Below are 19,633 nucleotides of genomic sequence, written 5' to 3'. Positions count from 1 at the left end.
GGAGTCAATCATTACCATTGGACCTGGGACTTTGAACCTATCCATCTTTTGGTATCCAATCCATTTCCTTGTTTTAACCAGACCCTTAGAATGTTAGGAATATTCTCACACTATCCTGATCTTTGAGGATTCCTAATTGAATCAGAACTTAGCTAAATCCACCTTTGAAATTGAAGTATCCTTCATCAAATCAAACTCGACCAAAGTATTCTATGTTGGGCTAAGATGTTTAATCATGGGCCGAACTTATGACCTTACTTCGACCAAATCCATTAATTTGGGCCCAAACAATTACATAGTACAAAACCATAAAATTTAACGGACAACTTAAGAGTTGAGTTACATTTAAATATATTACAAATTGCAAAATTGACATTGCAATCTTTTTATGGGATACTTAGTACCAGTTTGGTACAGCTGAACTTTTTAAAAAAAAAATCGGGTATCAAAAAATGTTGGGGTGTTTTGGGTGTTTGGTAAACACTTGTAATCATCTTTTATCATGATTTGAGTGGAAAAAAAAAAGGCCAAAAAGCTAAAGCAACAAAAGGCAATTTTAAAAAACCGACTTTTTTTTATCTCATAACACGGGTGAACAATAGCTATGAAATGATATTTTCAAAATTCCAATCCTGCCCTCCTTTCTCACGCTATCAATGTCACAGAACCAAATGTTGTTAATCTATAATTAATTACGCATTTAAATATACTTTATTATAACATATCAATAATTTTGATTCACAAAATCAACACGTAACATGTTGGATTATGAAACTAATTGTCCAACTTGTTAAAGAATGATTACACTGAATTAAACGTTGATGTGATTAAAAGATATTTAATCTGTAATATGGGACTCTAATAATGCAGATTATGTTGAACAGAAAGAAAAAAGAAAGAAGAGAAAGGGGATTAGCATTTAGCATTAGCAAATCAAATGGACCGCCAAACAATTAATCAACCACTAAGCTCCAAGAAAGTTGTGATCATTCGACAGGAGAAATTATTATGACTCAAACATCTAATACTCCTGTTAAAAATTATAAGTTATAGGTGCTTTTGGATAAGTGCTTGTTAATCTTGTGATTGAGATGCTTTCTTTGATGTGGGTTCCTGGATGCTGGGGGTCCATGAGCTTTTACATACAATTATGGAGGGCCCTAATTTAAGCTCACTTTTTAAACCAAGTTCTTGTCCCAACCCACAAAAAAAAAAACTTGTACTACGGTCTAGTGGTATTCCACTTTATTTGTAAGTGAGAGGTCTTAATTAAAAGTTCCGGGATAACGATTATTTAAATCAATTTAGTCGGTAAGAATTACAAGTTAGATATGTGCCTCCACAAAAGTGTACACAATCGAAGTTAGTTTTATTAGGATCCATTTGTTGCCCCGTACTATCTCGGATTTGACTAATATTAGAACTAAGCTAGATAGATTTGGCTTGGCATGGAATAAGTAGTATAAAAATAATAAAGCGTTTGACGCAAGGTCAATGGATATTTTATAATTATTAATTAACATATTTTTGTTTGACTCCTCTGTCTACCCTCTATACCTTAACTATCCTCACTCTCTCTCTCTCTCTCTCTCTCTCGACCTTTCCTTGCTCTTCTTTTTTCAGTCGGTAATGTACTCTGCATCTCTCCACTCTCTCGACCTCCTTGCCATTCTTTTCAGTCATGATGTGTTAGTAAACAAATGATAAGTTAGTTAAGAGAATGATATCCTTACTTTTTGTTCAGGTTTCTGACAAGTAAACATGTCATTAACATGCTGTTGTAAGTTGGTGAATTCACGTCACTTCATGCCCTCAAAATTCAAGTAAAATCGACTCATGATACAAATGACATCTTAAATTATATTTTTTTTAGAGAATTATTATTAGTACTGTAAAAATCTCATTTGGCACTCCAAACTTTCTATAATTAGAAAGAAAAATACACTCGTTAGAAGTGTAGAATGAGATTTTTAAAGTGCTAATAATAATTCCTTTTTTTTATACAACGATATATGTTGTCCCCTGCGGACAGACCCCCTACGCATGGGATGCGCACCATGCATGCCAAATTGATCACAGCCGCTCGTTTTTAAGCTCAATAATAGAAGGCTGGGATTTAATTATTTTGGTGCACGCGTACTGCAGATAAACCCTCGTTCAATGACACCAATAAATTGCAAACCACAAACAATTGCCCATTCCTTCATATTCGTCACAGTTGCAAAATACAAATGTGTTGCATATACAAAATCCCCTTTAAAAAAAAAAGTTTAAAAGATGAAAAAAAGATGATTGAGTAAAACCGAAAATCAAAATACATGTGGAGCAAATGAAAGAATTTGACCTGCGTGTTGCGCTTAACACTACCATCTGCGAAAACTACATGAGGCAGCAGCAGTTAAGAAACAAAGAAAAAAAAGATGGAAAAATCACTCTTCAGGCAGTATCTCAATCAATACCGATACTAACCACAGCGCTATGTTCATCGAGAGCAAAATGCTAGACAGAAAACAAGGCACCACAGAGAAAGCACAGATCAAAATGAATGAATTGCGAGTCAGGATGCAAATAAGCAGTGTAAAAGCACTCGTTCTATTGCATTTGGCCTCTAGAATAAATCCGCTTTCCTCTTCTGCATGTCTTGCTTCCACTTTGGCAGTCGATAGAAAGCATCTTTCGGCATCCCAAATATGGTCTGAAACTCCTCATCAGAGAGATAGGTCTGAAAAACCAAGCAGAGGTTATGTCACTATGATTTCAAAGCAGAGATTGATGAAAGTGACAACATTCACATACGACCAACCTCTCTTCTCTTAAAATCAATGCCGGTTACAGGATTGTTGGATTTAGCCCTCAGTTGGTCATAACTGAAAGTACTGCGACTACTTTCACTATCACTCTCGTCCTGCAGTGTCTTTTGTTCTGAATCCTCCTCACTGCGTTCGGAAACAGGTGCAGCTTCACCTGTCTCCTTGACTTCAGGAAGTTCCCAAGGACCCTCTGTTTCAGAAAAAAATCACTTTTTGCGTCAGCTGCAAGTACCCAAATGCATCAGACCCGTTCGCAACCCACGCATATAATGGATAATCATAAGTATTTCTACATTCTTACCAGAAGCACTAGTTTCTGAGGGAGGGCTTTGCAAAGGAGAAGCATCCGGTGTTAACCTACTCTTTTCAGCTGTAAGAACATTTGAAAGTGCAGCAACTGCTGCAGCTCTTTGTGATCCTCGACCTGAAGCAGACGGCTTGGGAAAAGAAGGCTTGTTTCCAGAGGATGAATTAAATGCAGAAGATAAAGCAGCTAAAGCTTCTGCTCTTTGCCTCGGTCCTTCACTCGATCCATTGGACTTATCCTGGCCCTGTGATTCATTGCGTGGCAGTTGAATTATTGAATACAAGGCCTCAGAAAAATCCATCAACACCGTCATGTATCAGAGATTCAGACCAAATATTATTGATCATGGATCATTAAAAAAAACAAAGGAAAAATGAAAAGTGAAAAGGTGCTAAGGTGCTAAGAAACAACACTAAAGCAAAGAGGGATAAATATCAGATCCAACGTCATAATGCAACATTCAAAAAACCTAAGGGATGTTTGTATGCACACACCACTTCCCTAGTTGATTATTCCAAAAAAGAATGATAACATGAACTAGAGCATAGAGAGGGAAGGGGGGGATGGGGTAGGGGATGTACACTTTCTAATGCAACTTTCTGTAAGTACTTAAGTAGGACAAAAGTTCCTACTATTCATTCATGGAATGAATTACAACTTCTGCTTGTCTGCACACCTCATGTGAAGACATGACAACATGGCAATAGCATCCAGTAGCACACAATACTGGTACAAAAAAAAATTAATTACCGTTAGGGGTGACTTTCCAGAGGATGGATTGAATGCAGATGATAAGGCAGCTAAGGCTTCAGCTCTTTGCCTTGGTCCTCCTTGATTCCCAGTGGACTTGTCCTGATCCAGCAACAGAGATCCCTTCTCCGTGAATTACAGAAGGATAATATACGATAATGCAAAAAAAATTTACAAATTTTGATAGATTTCAATCCTTTACATTGTTAAACCATTTCAAACTGTTAGGAAAAGAACATTATTCCAGTAATTAACTTATAACGAGAATCTTAAGACAATATATGATCATGGTTCCCTTGTATATACTAGATAGAATGTATTATATAGAATTTCGCACACATGTACAAGAGGAGATTACAATGCAACATGTTTGATAATAGACATTACCTCCACAGCATGACCAATTCCAAAGAGTATTGACACCTTCTTCAGGAATGAGTTTCCTTGAACCTACATTTAGGGTAGATATACTGTAAGAAAATTATATCTTAAACGGAATATAGTTATCCATCCGTATAAAGTACTTCAATTAAAACAGTTGATATCTACAAAGTTTTTTTACACATTGTCATGCCACTTTGCTTTACACTTTACCTATCAAAATAATTTTTCCTCACAATAAATTTTGGTCCGCCTCTAAAATTATTTAATGAAATGTCTAGAATCTCAAATGCATTACCAATTGTAGCAGAAACAAAGTCATACTTTAGATCATTATCTCTGACATGGTTAAAGAGGGAGAGAAGGTAAGCACATCATCAATCAGCAATAATATATCCAGAAAACAATGTTGATCAACTCGCATCTTATTTCCAAATTAGACTTCTAAGCTTTTGTTTTATTTGAGAAGATAGACTTCTTCGTATATTTAATCACTGGTATATGATATTCTATATGTAATGATCCCTAAAACAATTCTCTTCCCATCTAGGCAATTTATCACTTCCCTTTGTTATGGCATTTGCACAGCATTATCATTTACTGCATTCCACACAAATATGCACGCTTGATTTGATTCTAGTCCAAAAGACTAGTTTATTTCAATTAAAATAGAAAAGTAAAAACCCCTCCAAAAGTTCCAAATTACAGAAAATTGTTATGTTCAACTTAATGTGTTTTGATTATTCTTGACTACAAATTCCTTAAAACTCATCTAAATGAGAGAGAGAGAGAGAGAGAGAGAGAGAGAAAGAGAGTTTGTTGTTTTAGAACATACAGTGGCTTTTGAAAGATCCCATGAAAAGTATGTTGTAAAGAAGCGAGGTTCATTTCCTTCAGTAACTTTGTATAATGGTACATTAGGAGCCAAACCCTCCAGAGATGCTGCCAGCGCTATGTATTTCTGCACAAATATGAATGAAAAATGTAACAAATGAAACATCTGACGAAAATGCAAATATTTTAAGGTATACCTTGCCAATTTCAAAAGCATTTTGCTTTTCTTTCGAGTCTACACATTGACCAACCCAAACAAACACTTCGGCATGCGTATCAAGTATAAGGATATCCTCTGTCAGCAGATCATCTTGAGTGAAGTTGTAAATTTCCTCTACCTGCAAAATTAAAATTGCAGAATGCAATTAGAAGCACTAGCGTCCAAATGAAAATGGAAGTAAATACCAATTACACTCAAAAGGCCATATAACTCACCTGAAACTTTCCTGGGGAATCCATGAACACACAAAAAAAACAGAGTTAGAATGGAACAAACTTTACAAATAAAATTTCTAACTCAGCCATCATTTAATGTCATAATATTCTACCTCTGTTAAACGAGAATGTGAACAGGTGGGGATCTCTGACAATCTCCTGAGAAACTTTATTGCTGGTGTAACTTTGTTTCCCTCCTAGAGCAAACCAGAAGGATGAGCTCTCAGTTCCCTCTTTAGCATGTTTTAAAGTAACTCCTGGCTGTATTAGCAAGGCATGTAAGGCTCAAATAGACGAACAGTATATCCGTGGCAATACTGAAAATCGAGTGCCTAATAAATACTACTAAATTACATTAAGCATGAATACTGAATGCTGTCCATCCATCGTCCGTGCCCAATCAACTCAACGTATACAATCATCTTATTCTTTTTATTTTATTAAGTCGAAACAATGCCAGACCTAAGTATACCATTGTTACTTGAAGCCTGACTAAAATACATTTACTAAGCCTACTTGGTTATGTTGACTCTTCTGAATGGTGCATCTATGATAAATTCGAAGGCAAATAAGTTACATAAGAGGCAGAGGGCATAGAATCTTCAATACGAGTGTACCTTCAAAAACTCTGCAAGTTTTGCTGCTAACTGTTGCTGCTCAATGGTGCATTGATTTCCAATCCAGGCAAACATTGAGGACCCAGATTGCAGAATGAAACACTCGGTAGAGTTCAACGATGTTGCCACCTAAACAATGAAATTTGTTTTACGTATACATTGATAAAAGAAAAGACAATTTAAAAAGCCCAAAGAGTACAAGATTATCTCCAGCAGTGAACAAGAAGTCCAACATTTAAACATAGCATAGAAAACATTCTCTCAAAAGCATGCAATTACATTCAAATCTTCCTACCACATTTATGAAGAAAAACAGATAATCCTTTTTCATCTTCCCCTGAATAAATCACATCTAACATCTCATATTATTCTCTATACTGGCCAACTACAGCATGCTAAAAATCCAGTGTGAAAATCCTCCAGTGACTCCATCCTTGACCTAAACCAATGTAAAAAAGCTTAGCACTCATTGTTACAAACTTAATAACTAATTTCAAAGGGGAAACCGAAGAATCTAAAACCACCTCAGGAAATTTTAAAGATGCATACTACAAGGGAAAAGACTTTGTTGTTGTTGTTGTATACTACTAGGGAACAGATAAGTATTCCTACACAAGGAATTATGACATTGGCTCTCCTACGTTGAGGAGACCATAGGCAGGCACCCCTTCAGAGTGCAATGAAGGCCACCAATTGGCTCTCCTACCTTGAGGAGACCATAGGCGGGCACCCCTTCAGAGTGCAATGAAGGCCATCAACCTAGGCCATGAGCCTTCTTGATCGCCCATTGACCCTGTCCAGGTAAGTCTTCCTATACAAGGAATTCAGGGGTAATCTTTGATTCCTATTCTGTTTTTCTGGCTTTTATAGTTTTACCATGTGCAACATGTCTGGGGCTCACTACATTTTTTTGCATTAGGTCCTCCATGGTCATCATACCAACCAGCAAGGAAATGAGCTAAGTAATATCAGATATGAAGTGCTTATCGCTATCTAAGGTCACTTCCCCAAAATATGTGAGCATATATTGTCATGTAGGATACATGATTATAACATATGAATTGGCTCATACCGCATCAACTTGCACTGCTTTATTGTTATGAACAGAAGTTCCAGATAGCCGAAAGAGTGCCACACAATCTGCTGTATACGTTTCATCCATCAGACCTTTCTCCTCAACCAATTTCTTATAGCCAGAGCTCAAGCCCCCCTGAAGAGGAAATCAGTCAAATTAAAAAGATAACAATAAACCCCCAAATAAAACTAATATGGAGAGGTTTTTGCACCAGACTAAACTGAAGAATACCTTCAGGACCACCATAGGCTGGAAAAGTGCTACTAACTGTGGTGGCTCTTTACCTTGAAATATGTGACCCTGAAAAAGGCCCCCTGTTATATGCAGGTCCGTAAAACAATCTCCAACATTGATAAAAGATAATATGATACCTGCACTGGTCTTCCCTTCAGTGAGTTGGAAATTGTGCTAGCCAAATGAGCAGCAGTTTTCTGGTCCTCCTGAAATGGGTTACATAACAGAAATTCTTTAGAAGTCCTCTTACAATTGCAGAAGGGTGCTTTTACGAAATATTACACAAGCGATTACCAAAAAGGTGAAAAATAGATGAAAAAAATGAAAATTCATTAGAATGAAGACAAAACCATGACTCTCTCTTTTGATATCCTCTGTAATTCAAACACTAGGTTTAATAATAACTTGAAGAAAGAGAACAAACGAAGACCTAGACCAAACACCATGTTTAATGCAGTGAAAAACCTTCCAGAAAATACAAACCACACTTAGACATAAATTGTCTCTTTCCTATGTGAATGGAACTTTTATTTATTTACTAAAAAAATCCAGAAGTGGACATGAAGTACACTGAATCAACAAGACCAGGAATAACCACCTAAAAAGGTCCCACACCACCAATCTATCGTTCCTACTTCAGATCGAAGCAAACTTAACCAGTATAATAATCATCCAACTATGGCTCAAAGAAAGGAATATCTCCAAATTCTGCAGCTCCTGGGGCCCACAAAGAAGCCAAAAACAGCAACCTCTCTCACAATGAAATTAAGTGTTCCTCCTATCTTCAAGAAATGGCATTCAACTCTAACTAAAACTCCCAAAAAGACATCCAAAACACAACATTTTATTTCCGCAACCCTCACCCACCCCCAACCCCAACTGAAAGCACAATGTTCCTCCATGAACTTTTATTCTAAAACAAAAGGTTATGTAAACAAGAGATTGAAGTGCAGGTCTCTGACTTTATATACAAGAACTCTGACAGAAAGCAAAGTGATTCTTTCAATTATTTAAAAATTCTAACCTGGAACAAAGTGAATTACCTCAACACTATCCTTTCCAAACCAACAGCACAAAAAGTAATCTTCTTTTCTATCACCAGAGTGGTAAGTATAGAGAATGATATAGCAATCTCCACTGTAAAATTTACCAATATCCTCCTTAGACAGAGGAGTCTTGGCACCACCATTGATACACCATACCTGAAAAAAACAGAATACCCAATATTCCAAAAGACATCAACAAGGAAGCCTAATTAATTAAGTCATTACTAGAAGCATAAAATATATCATTATCAACTAGACCTCCATCTTTCCGCCTCCTTCTAGCAAAGGTGGGACCTCCTCATTTACAGGAGCACCTTTTGCAATGCCCTTTAAACCAACACCTTGTTGCTTCAGCAAAGCTAGCAGACCATGAAGATACAATATTAATAAAGCTAATCAGAAAGTATTACAATTTACAACTAAGGAGTTGATCATTACCTGCTACTTTTCCTCTTCCCTCCTCGGTACCAGAAGTTGCTGATCCTAATGGCCAAGAATCAAAGTTGGACTTGAATGAATGTGTCTCATAACCTTGAATAACCCGGGTTATTCGTGTTGACTTTGGTCTATTCTGACTAGCAAGAAATTCCTGGTGACAAAATTAAGAGCTACATTTATGTAATTCACTCATAAACCTATCTGCTTGCCAGCATGAATAAAAAAGTGCAGGTCACTACCTCAGCTGCTTGGCTTGCAGATTTTCTGTCCTCCACTTGTGTCACCCGGCCGACCCAAACAAATACCTCTGAACCACAGTCCAGTAAGTAGCATTTGTTGTTTTCAAGCAAGGATTTGGATAGTTCACCTTCTACAGTCTTCACTTCACCGTCAGTTATGCTTCAAAAACCAGTAACTTTAAGTTAGAACCTTATGAGGATTATACCAAAGATTAACATATAAGTAGATATTTTGTTTCCGGCACAGAGACAGACACTGACACACAAACAAGTGTCAGGAGCATGTGCTTACTATGCCACCTACTACATGCAGATGCACATGCATGAAAAGCATATGATCATGCGCGCTCACGCACGCGTGCGCGCGTGTGAGAGAGAGAGAGAGAGATTGCCATTTACTAAAAAATCAAGAGTTCTAGACAAAGACAATAACAAAATATGAGAATACCTATACAGTATAGCAGGAGTAGCTTCTGGAACCACATCATCTTCAGTGGTTACCTTCTTTGCAATTGGAGCAAAACCACCCATTAGGACCCAAAACTCCCCAGAATCGGACTCTGTATCAAGCTTCCCATCATCTGCCACAATGCACACCATTTTTGACAAATGAAATAAGAAACGATTAAGAATGGGCAACACAGACAGCAAAAATGTAAGGTAACAATTTTGTTTGGATAATGCAGGTCTTTTGAGTACTAGAGAAGATGGCAACATGATAAGAGTTCAGTGGGCTTTTATATAATATACATCGTTATACCGTATATGCACTTACCAACTATTGCAACATCACAAGTTCCATCATGATACTTTTCCTTCAAAAACTGGATTACTTCCAAAGCCTTTGCCCTCTCCTGGATATTAGAATTTGCTCCGTTGAACTGAAAGATCTTGTTTTGAGTGTCCAGGATGAACACATCATCATGATTCAGTGAGGAACGCACAAAAGGAACCTACAAAATTAGAATGCAGGGTGCAATTCCTTTTAACCTCCAGCAGAATTAGATTGAAGATACTTCATTGAACTCCCAACTCTCCACACCAAAACAAAGATACAAAGAAAAACTCTAAACCCTCGCGTCAGAAGAACAGGATACCTGCTTCAATCTGACAACTCGTTTTCCTTTGCAGGTATACAACCGAGTTTCGAATTCCTCTTCCTCAGCCTTTTTAAATCCAGAAGCAACGCCCCCCTCCAATGGTATGATACAAGGTTTGAAGTATGACAAAAATTTGTCAGACTCATGGCCTTGAATTTCTCTATGTTGCACTGCACGTCCTCCAAGAACTGCGTCTAGTTCAACGGTCTTAATAGCTGCTGTCCCAGCTTCATCCTACAATAAATAGTCACGATATAAAGTAACAATTTTTCTCTTACTTCTATATATAACGTCCAAGAAAATTCAAGGCAAGTTCAAACTTTAAGCATACACACCTGACTTGTATCTTTCCCAATCCAGAAGTGTATGTCATAAAGATAAGCACCCCCTTTGTTTTGTGTTGTCTGCAAATAGTCAGATAAGCACATGACAACATATAAATGAAAAATGCCTCCTTGAAGGTACACCTTTTTATTCCAAAGTTTGATATGTCGTACAACCATGCCCCATCCCCCCAACCACCTATCCCTGAATTCCCCTTTCTTAGGGTGGAACATGCAAAGAAAGGGAAAGGGATAAAAAAAATAAAAATAAAAAATTGATAAAGAACATCAAAAGGTTATTCAGGAATGACATCAACTTATGAATCACCCAAAACAGAAACATTGCACTTTTACATTTCTTGGAAGAAAATTATGTTATGCTGACGAATTTCGTTCTTCTAAAGCAATCTTGTGGGGAAAAAAGAATAAATAGTAAAGGCTTTGAAAAGAATTAAAGAGAGTAAAAACCAGACAAACCTGCAAGACAATATAAGAATCCCCCATATAGAATTTTCCATGTTCAGATTTTGGCAAAGGAACTGGTTGGAAGTCCTCAATCCGCCAAATTTCAGTCCCTCTATAACATGTTAAGTTTCACGGCCTCAAATTTGGAACACAACATGATTAACATATTTAAAAGATTACCAGAAAGACTTACACATTCCTAAGACCTCAAATTTGGAACACAACATGATTAACATATTTAAAAGATTCCCAGAAAGACTTACACATTCCTAAAACTGACACAAAGTATAACCTACCTTACTTTTTTGTCTATAACAACAAAACCTTTAGGTTCGGCCACATGAACCCTAGCCTCTGTTCTGACTATCCGGGGCCGTAATTTTATTTTAAGTCACTTTTACTTTTTTTATTCAGTGGACGCAAGATAGTTAGTTTTTTGTTCCTGTCCTTCATTATGGTTTTTAAAAGAATTATTTTGCAGACTCATTTTATTGAGACTCTGGTAAAAGGATACACTCTTTGACCTGCTCCCTGAAAAGCAGGATCCAAAGCTTTTGCAGAGCTAGACATTGCCTGAAATCCCTTTTAAGAATGTTTCTTTCAGCAAGGCAGAATCCTGCGTCCCTATAAATTCCACAAGAGTTCACTGCAAGGAAAAAAAAAACAAATAAACAAAAGGAGTTTTGTTACCAAGCCAAAATGAATACTAGATCATTTTCAAAAACAGTATACAGACACTTAAATCAAAAGTAATAGATATCCTTCAAAAATTCTTATCTATAGTACAAATATCAGCATTGATACTCAACACAGAAATTCAACAGAGATGCTACAGTAAATCTTAGCACTATGAAAAAATCAGTTGTTAGAATATGATCTCTTCTCATGATGTTTAAATTGTGAGCACCTACATCTTAGATCACTATGCATCCCCATAAAGCTAACCTAACAACTTATTGGATTTCGTATACAAAGAACTTCACATGAACAGGAAAGTGCTTGCCCAATGAGACATAACACAAACATGTGTAAGTTAATTCATGCATGAGAATGAAGTTCAAGGGCTGATGCACTGTATTTGGAATTTAGTTGTCTAACTAGGTTGATATGTCTCAGTCCATTTACTCAGGGTCTAGCTTCTGTATCGGCCCATCGAACCTTGGTTCTGATAATCAAGTTACCCCACTTGATATTCAGATAGGAAAATGCAAATCATGTTGGACTTCAAAACAATTATAAACTCTCTTAGCTGGACTGATTCTCAAGTGAGATATTTCCAAAGGCATTTCCCACACTACATTAGTTTCACGAACTCCCCTTCCCGGTACTAATTTCTCAACTGAAACAATATCCAGAGGTATTTCCCAATAAAATTAGTCGGTATCTAACTCTCAAAAGTGCACCATTGCTTCCATCTCTTGCTTCTCATGTATAGGGAATTTGCTCCATATATGCTTCCAAAGAACTTAGAAAACCTCTGTATGACCCTCCTCTTCAAGCTTCGTCCTAGTAGGCTTGTAGCTTTCTTTAGGTAAGCCTCCATTCATAGTGATACAATGACCTAAATTCCAAACTGCTGGCTGCCTGACCATATCTTTAGAAGTTTATCCCCTTTATTCTCCCTTCTTCTTTACATGTGAGCATGCAGATGTCAGTAGAAAATATGCATCAAGAGCGAAATAGTACTTCAGCCAATGAACAAACTGTCCTAAGATTTTCCATCTTTAATACTACTCGCTGGTGTTAGAGTGGAGCCGCTTCTATACTTAAAACTAGTCCCTGACATTACTAGTTTATAAATTGCTACATGGATGTTGCTTAAATTATCTTTGTACAGCAATAAAAATTTGTGTTGACATATGGTCCTTCTCTTGAAGTTCACATTAGATCATCATGACTTAACTTACTCATAGATGAATAAGAGTAATCAATCTATAGAATATATTTATGGGGAAAAAAATTCGAGAAAACAAGTTTGTCCTCAAAGCTGATCCTATTGTTCTAATATAAGTTTATGTTCTCATATATCATATATTGGATAGATTAAATTTATATCTCTACTACTGTCCATACAATTTGGATCACAAGCTATTGTAACCATTGGCTTCGAGTACACACTAATGCTGAAGAATCATCGCCAGTAACTTCTCAGCCAAGAACGGTCATCCTGTTGTACATGCATGTTTTCCAACTCATCTTATTTTTTACTTATGTAACAAACATTTGATACTTCCAAACAGGCTGTATAAAATCCATCCATGAAACATCTGCTAGCTGTATAGGACTTCATATTCAAATGCTGCAATTAATTACTGAACCCATCAATGTGAAGAATCCTCAAACATAGCTTTCCTCTGGATCATAACATTCCTGAATCCAACTCAAAAATAGCGAACAGAGGATATCTTCGCAGATTTAAAAGTCCCTTCCAGTATTCAAACAAGTAAAAAACTACCCAAGAACTGAAATATGACTTGTGATCAACATGACCACTGAAACGGCAATAGGACTGGATACAGATTACTATCAAATCCAAAGTTATAAGACTTACCAGGAAACTGCCTGATTACACAACGGCAGAATGCACTGAGATTAAAGTGCACTCGTCCACACGCCGCAGACACGCAAAATTTTACCAAATGAAAGAACCCAGATAATATATCTTCAAAAGGCAGTCACAAAAGTCTACATATCAGCAAATTATTAAGATCTTCTAGTTATTTTGTTCAACTACTTGCTCAATCATTTTGACTCAATCGATTCGAGCTTTATGGACTCAAATCAAGAAATATTCATGAAAAGAAAAGGTCAGATGAAACAACATCAATAAGGAGGCAAAAACCAACATACCCCATCAGATCAAATATTCAACTTCATCCAAAAACAACCAAAACCCATTAAATTTAAAACAAAACCATAAAAACCCAGATAACAAAAAACGAGAATTGCAAACAAAACAACGATCAGAGCAAAATTGGATAGCTTTGAAAAAAGAGAGATCCAGATAACATACAGCAAAATTGGTATTGATGGAGCTGAAAAGAGTATGAAAACGATCAGAGAGAGAATTGACGTACCTGAAATGGGATCTCTGTGTGTAATTGTAATGATGGAGGGTGGTGGGGGTGAGAGATAATAGAGGGAGAGAGAGGGAGGGAGAGAGAGAGAGAGAGAGAGAGAGATGGGAAATGGGTTATGGGAAGGACGAGCTGCAAAAGCTGGCAACAAAGAGAGAGAGAGAGAGAGAGAGAGAGAGAGAGAAGAAGAAGAAGATGGTTGGAAAGGAAAGTGAATTATTGCTGCGGGTGTGCGCTTCTCTCTCTAACTTTTTTGTGAAGCCTTTTGAGATTTGTAATTTCAGAGAGAGAGAGAATTAATGGAAATATATATGAATTTATGGGTGATGAAATTATGAGAGGAGGAAGAAGAGAGCAACAGAAAGAAATCAAACGACGCAAAACGGAAGCGGAATGACAGAGAGGTTAGAGAGAGAAAGTAGAGAGAGAGAGTTTTGGCTTTGACAGGCAGAGTCGTTAAATTAAGGCAGAGAACCGGTGACGGTGGCACCGGCCATGTTGGCTTTACTCTTTTTGCTTATTTGGAATTTAGGATTATTTGCCTTATTACTTTCCAATTTGGACTTTTCCTTTCGCCACTTTTTTTATTTTTAGTTTTAAAAAAAAAAAAAAAATTTATTCTTTTTATTCTTTTTGCTTTGGATTTGATAACATTACACTTTTTTACCTACTTTTTATATTGTAAGTTGAAATTTTGTCGACCTTTTTGCATGTTCAATTGAGAATTCTATGTACATGTTTTTATTAAGTAATGCTTTTTTTTTGGTCAATATTATTTAGACATATAAAATTTACACATTTATAAATATATATGGATCTTTCGTCTAATGTTCTATTAGCGAATGTGTAAGAAAGTGTATCATAAAGAATTATTGTTTTTTATTGTGTGTCAACAATTTCCTAAATTAACATGATGTATTGTGTATGAAGTTTGATGGACTTTCATAAACTTTCAAATTATTACTTTTGTCAAAGTCTATGAAAATTTTGAAGTATTCACTTATGACTTTTTGTGAGTTTATAAAAATCCATGTGTAGTTATTGGTTTCAATGGATTTTAAGAAGTTACAAATTTTGATGGACTTTGAGTGTTTTATGGTACTTTTATTGTCATGGCAAATTCAACTTCTGTTCCAAATGCTTTGATGAATATCATTTCTTCCACTTGTTAATACTCTACTACCTACTATAATGCAATGATTACCACTTCGACTATCATGTCGGCACCACCATCTTACCATGATCATTCCAATACCCATATGACCACCTCTTTATCGTTGTCGTCACCATAACCATGACCACCACCTCTATTACCACGATCTTATACACCTTGCCTATCACTACCATCCTCGCCACCACCATCATTGCCACCTCCACCACTGCCACAATCTCCTATGACCGCCTTAAGAGCAACTCCACCCCTATCCACTTTGCGCCAGCACCCAGCCCATTTATCCACTTAATTGAACAGTAATAGACCCAATGAACAGTAATAAGCCAAAGCATCTCCACCCCAAAAAAAATGTGCTGGCACCTAGTCTAAAAATGCGCTGGCACAAACGATCTCCACCCCTACAAAATGCGCTGGCACCCAGTCCATTTAAAATATTAAATAATTTTTTTATAAAATAATAAAAAAAAATAGTTATAATTTCGGATAGGAAGTGTAGAAAGTGTGAACCCAACATTCACACAACGTAACATCTTCACTGAGCTTCCACGAAGTCATTTTTTTCTCTCAAAGTGTACAAAATATTCAAATGTAGAAAGTGTAGAAAGTGTAGAAAATATTGAAATGTGGTGTAAGGTGGAAGATGAGGGTTAGGTATTTATAGAAAAAAAAAATTAATTTTTTAAAATTTTTCAGTATTTTTTAAAAAATTTTGACATTTTTTAATTAATTTTTAATAAATTTTAATGTTGTAATTAATCTGGACCGTTGGATTTGAAAAATAATCAAATCCAACAGCCAACACGCTGCCACGTGGCCAACGGTCAAATTTCTGATCGTTGGGCCTTTATTTTATTTTTTTTTTAATTTTTGGTGAAATAAACGTGAACCGTTGATCTGTGATCGGACGGTCCAATTTAAAATTTAAATTTAAATTTTTTTTACCATTGGAAATCCAACGGCTCTGAGGAGGGCCACGTAGCCCTCAGCCGGATGACTGCAAGTTGCCCTGCCACACGGGCCCCACCGCCTGCAAAGCCTGTCGGCTACTCGCTTGGCCTCCCGCGTGTTGTGCACGCGCCAAGAAACGGACCGGCCTCTGGGTCTGTCCATTTTGGGCTGGGCTCTTGACTGGCACGGGCTGGGTGCCAGTCACTTTTGCGGGCTGGAGCTCATTCCATGCAAGCCGGGCCATTTTCTTCACTTGGTGCCAGTCAATTCTGTCCGGGCTGGACTTGCTCTAAGGTAGCCACCCCCAACCATAAATGCCACCTTTACCACCATCATCACCACGACTGCCACCTCTATCACCATGATAACGACCATCCAACCCCAACACCATGGCACCACTACAATCACCACCTCTAATATTAATATGCCCACCACCTACCTTTACAACCACTATCTTGCGACAATCGCCACGTGACATTTCCACAATGGTCATAATCACAATTTCAAATGATGAAAATTTAAAAACAAAAGTGGATAATAATGAATTGGTCACTAAAATGTCAATCCGCATAGTTCTATTAAAATCCATAACAAAAGTTTCACAAACTCTTTTAAAATCCACATATATTTTATAAACTCTCTTAACATCCATATATTCATGACTCTACAGAACATCATGAAACTCTATATAATATTACCCACACCCCCCCCCCCTCCCGCGGGGGCGGCGGGGCTGCTAAATTGAGTTTTTGTGTGTCTGAGTAGATTTGCTCGATTCAGGAATTTGTTGGATCGCAAAATGGTTTTGGTTTGAAGAGTTAATTGACTTGATTGTTATCCCCCTTTATAGGATGGTATAACTTGTAATGATAATTTGGTGTGTAACTCTTTTTCTTTTTACCGAGTTGAAAACTACAACAAAATTTTAACAAGATCACATAAACGCACATTATCCTCTTATACGTATTATTTCCATCATGAATATCTTATAAATAAAAAATTATAGAACTTTTTTTAGTTATGAATTGGAATCTTTGATCATTTGTGTAGCGTGGGTCAAATTTAATTCAGTCACTTATATTACCTATTGAAGGTACATAAACAGTTTAGAAAACAAAAGTCAATACAAGATTTTGCTTAGAAGCTACACCTTTTTGAACCACCTTTCTTTGTGTACCGATTCTCTAACTACACTGACAATGATTTTACCTAATATGACAATGATAACATTAATACATGTTAACTTTAAGCATAGTTCACATTTTATTCTCTCCAGTTATTTACCAGATAATATGCCATAAAAATATATTGTATTAGTACAATACAGCTTGGATATATACATATACATAGACATATATATATATATATATATATATATATCAATCACTTTGTGAATTAATACCAACACGTCACAATGTGACCACCAAACCAAAAAGTTCTCCTAAACACAATATCGTTTATCTTCTGGTCAACATTGTCACGTGTTGGTGTAATTTGTTGATTTTGATATCAACATGTATATGAGGGAGCCAAATAAAAAACATGTATATGAAGGTATTGTTGTTCTATATATACGATTAAGTTTAACTACTATCATTTAAGATTTTAGATGTGCCCAAGGCAGTAGGTCTCAGTAAACATAAATACTTCGTCCAAGTAAATTTTTTTAATGGATATTTAACAGTTATTCCAAATAAAATCACGCCCATCAACTTTAGAGAAGTTTTGAACTACATGGCTGTTCTACAATTTTCGTTTAAAATAACCGCTAGATTTATGGTTTTTTTTTCCACTTCACTCATGAAAAATCTTAAGTTTAACTTTCGTTGATGGTGAATTCAATAATTGACTCATTAGATGGTTTAGATCTATACTACATCATTTTGTGTAAATATATCGTTTGATTAAAAAAAAATTAGATGAAGACTCCAATGGTATTTTGTTATGTAACTACGTTTGGTGTCTAGTGAAAATAAAATTAACCCTATTTATAAAGACTAAGCAAAACTTGTTCATAATCTTCCAAATCCAAATTCCCCACAATGTGTGACATTGTGTCATCTTAAATGTTAATTTACATTGTAGAATTATCAAAGAGAGGGGCAAAGGCCCACTGCCAACAACACCGATATTGTTCCAAACTTGGTAATTACCACCTGAACTGTCTGTTAGGTGTGGGGTTTTTTCACAAAAGACCTCGGTATTAGTTGGAGTGAAGTTAAGATATTTAAACTCGTATTTTCTCATAAATACGGTCAATGTGAGATATAACAACAGACATGACTTTGCTTGGGTGCTATAAATTCATACCAAAAGCTTGTTTATCTTCAATTCTTCATGCATTAGGCTTTGGTTTTATTCAAAGGGTCCACTCTCCAATTTCAACCCACTCAAAGAAGGAAAGGAGGCTTTTGTTTGGTGGGGTAATAGGACCTCGACAATGTTCAAAGAATTCTTTTTAATTAATGAATTACATTTCTTTGGATAGTTTAGTACCCGATTTAGAGCCTATTTGTGTTGTGAATATCGTGTTTAAGAATGAAAAAAACAAAACAAAACTTGAGAAATCGAAAACAAAATAATCAAGATAAACAACACCAAGAGTTAACATGGTTTGGCTATATATGCCTACATCCACGGGGCAACAACAACAATGTTTCACTGCATGAGTAATGAGTACAACACATAATGTTGCCAAGCCTCTAAGATTAAGACTTGACAAAAAAGCCTGAAAGAACAAGAAATACACTTTTATCTCTTTTCTTTTCTCTCGAACACACTTTGCCCTCACCAAAACTAGTACAGTAGCCCCTTTATATAGACTACCAAATGTCTTCTTTTATAAGGATTTCAAACCCTAATTAGAATCCTTCTCCAATTGAGAAACCAACTCCAATTAAGAAACCAAGTCCAATTGGGTAAACAACTTCAATTGGGTAAACAACTCCAATTGCATAAACAATTTAATCCTCTAAGACTATATTTCCCAATAGCCTTAGAACAACTCATCATGGGCTTGAAAAACCCAACAATTTGGATAGTTTATGTAAACAATATTTCAGCCCAAACAAATTTTTTGTCGGAAGCTCTTTTAATACAAGCACTAAAAAACTACTTGATACTACACGAATTATACTCTGGTTGAAAACTTTGAGAGAACATGTGCCATTTGACTATGATCAGGAATGAGCTAAAAATTACTTTAGTCTTTCAAAGCCGCACTTGGTGTTAGTCCTATCCATCGAGGTGAGGGATACCTTAGGCTTTGACAAAAAAAAAAACCACTTAATACTACAATCCACTAATCTTTTTGAATCGACATGTACTAAGCACAACGCTCGCCCACAAGTAGTTAGAGAGCACTTTAATGAGCGTTAGGA

At 36.3% G+C, this 19,633-nt stretch overlaps 1 protein-coding gene and 1 pseudogene across 2 annotated transcripts; both read right to left on the bottom strand.

Annotated features, from left to right (window-relative positions):
* Positions 1-2,174: 2,174 nt before the first annotated feature.
* LOC137712722 (villin-3-like) lies at positions 2,175-14,600 on the bottom strand. Of its 2 annotated transcripts, XM_068451867.1 has the most exons (25): positions 14,132-14,600; positions 13,606-13,716; positions 11,569-11,700; positions 11,067-11,166; positions 10,602-10,670; positions 10,264-10,500; positions 9,942-10,119; positions 9,615-9,747; positions 9,167-9,326; positions 8,928-9,078; positions 8,748-8,848; positions 8,487-8,645; positions 7,581-7,649; positions 7,441-7,509; positions 7,207-7,344; positions 6,135-6,263; positions 5,631-5,778; positions 5,518-5,528; positions 5,280-5,420; positions 5,084-5,209; positions 4,255-4,317; positions 3,868-3,969; positions 3,112-3,361; positions 2,804-3,000; positions 2,175-2,722 (listed from the first exon to the last, which is right to left on the bottom strand). In XM_068451867.1, the coding sequence occupies exons 3-25, from the start codon at positions 11,622-11,624 to the stop codon at positions 2,609-2,611; spliced, it is 2,901 nt and encodes a 966-aa protein (XP_068307968.1). In that variant the 5' UTR covers positions 11,625-11,700; positions 13,606-13,716; positions 14,132-14,600; the 3' UTR covers positions 2,175-2,608. The 2 variants fall into 2 exon arrangements, with proteins under 2 accessions (XP_068307968.1, XP_068307967.1); XM_068451866.1 differs by lacking the exon at positions 13,606-13,716 and having other exon boundaries at positions 14,132-14,599.
* On the bottom strand, positions 6,820-6,943 carry LOC137714010 (U1 spliceosomal RNA; annotated as a pseudogene).
* Positions 14,601-19,633: the final 5,033 nt, after the last annotated feature.

The sequence above is a fragment of the Pyrus communis genome, chromosome 13 (assembly GCF_963583255.1).
Source record: "Pyrus communis chromosome 13, drPyrComm1.1, whole genome shotgun sequence".
Taxonomy (NCBI): Eukaryota; Viridiplantae; Streptophyta; class Magnoliopsida; order Rosales; family Rosaceae; genus Pyrus; species Pyrus communis.
Note: the sequence above shows the minus strand (reverse complement) of the source record. Positions and strands in the feature narration are given on the sequence as shown.

Bases quoted from the DNA above. Each gene is read 5' to 3' on its own strand.
- LOC137712722 (XM_068451867.1), bottom strand. From the start codon at position 11,624: ATGTCTAGCTCTGCAAAAGCTTTGGATCCTGCTTTTCAGGGAGCAGGT. The intron at 3,001-3,111 runs GTAAGAATGTAG...TTTCTGAAACAG, and splicing joins CTCAGAAACTAGTGCTTCTG to AGGGTCCTTGGGAACTTCCT. The intron at 2,723-2,803 runs GTTGGTCGTATG...TTGGTTTTTCAG, and splicing joins TTGATTTTAAGAGAAGAGAG to ACCTATCTCTCTGATGAGGA.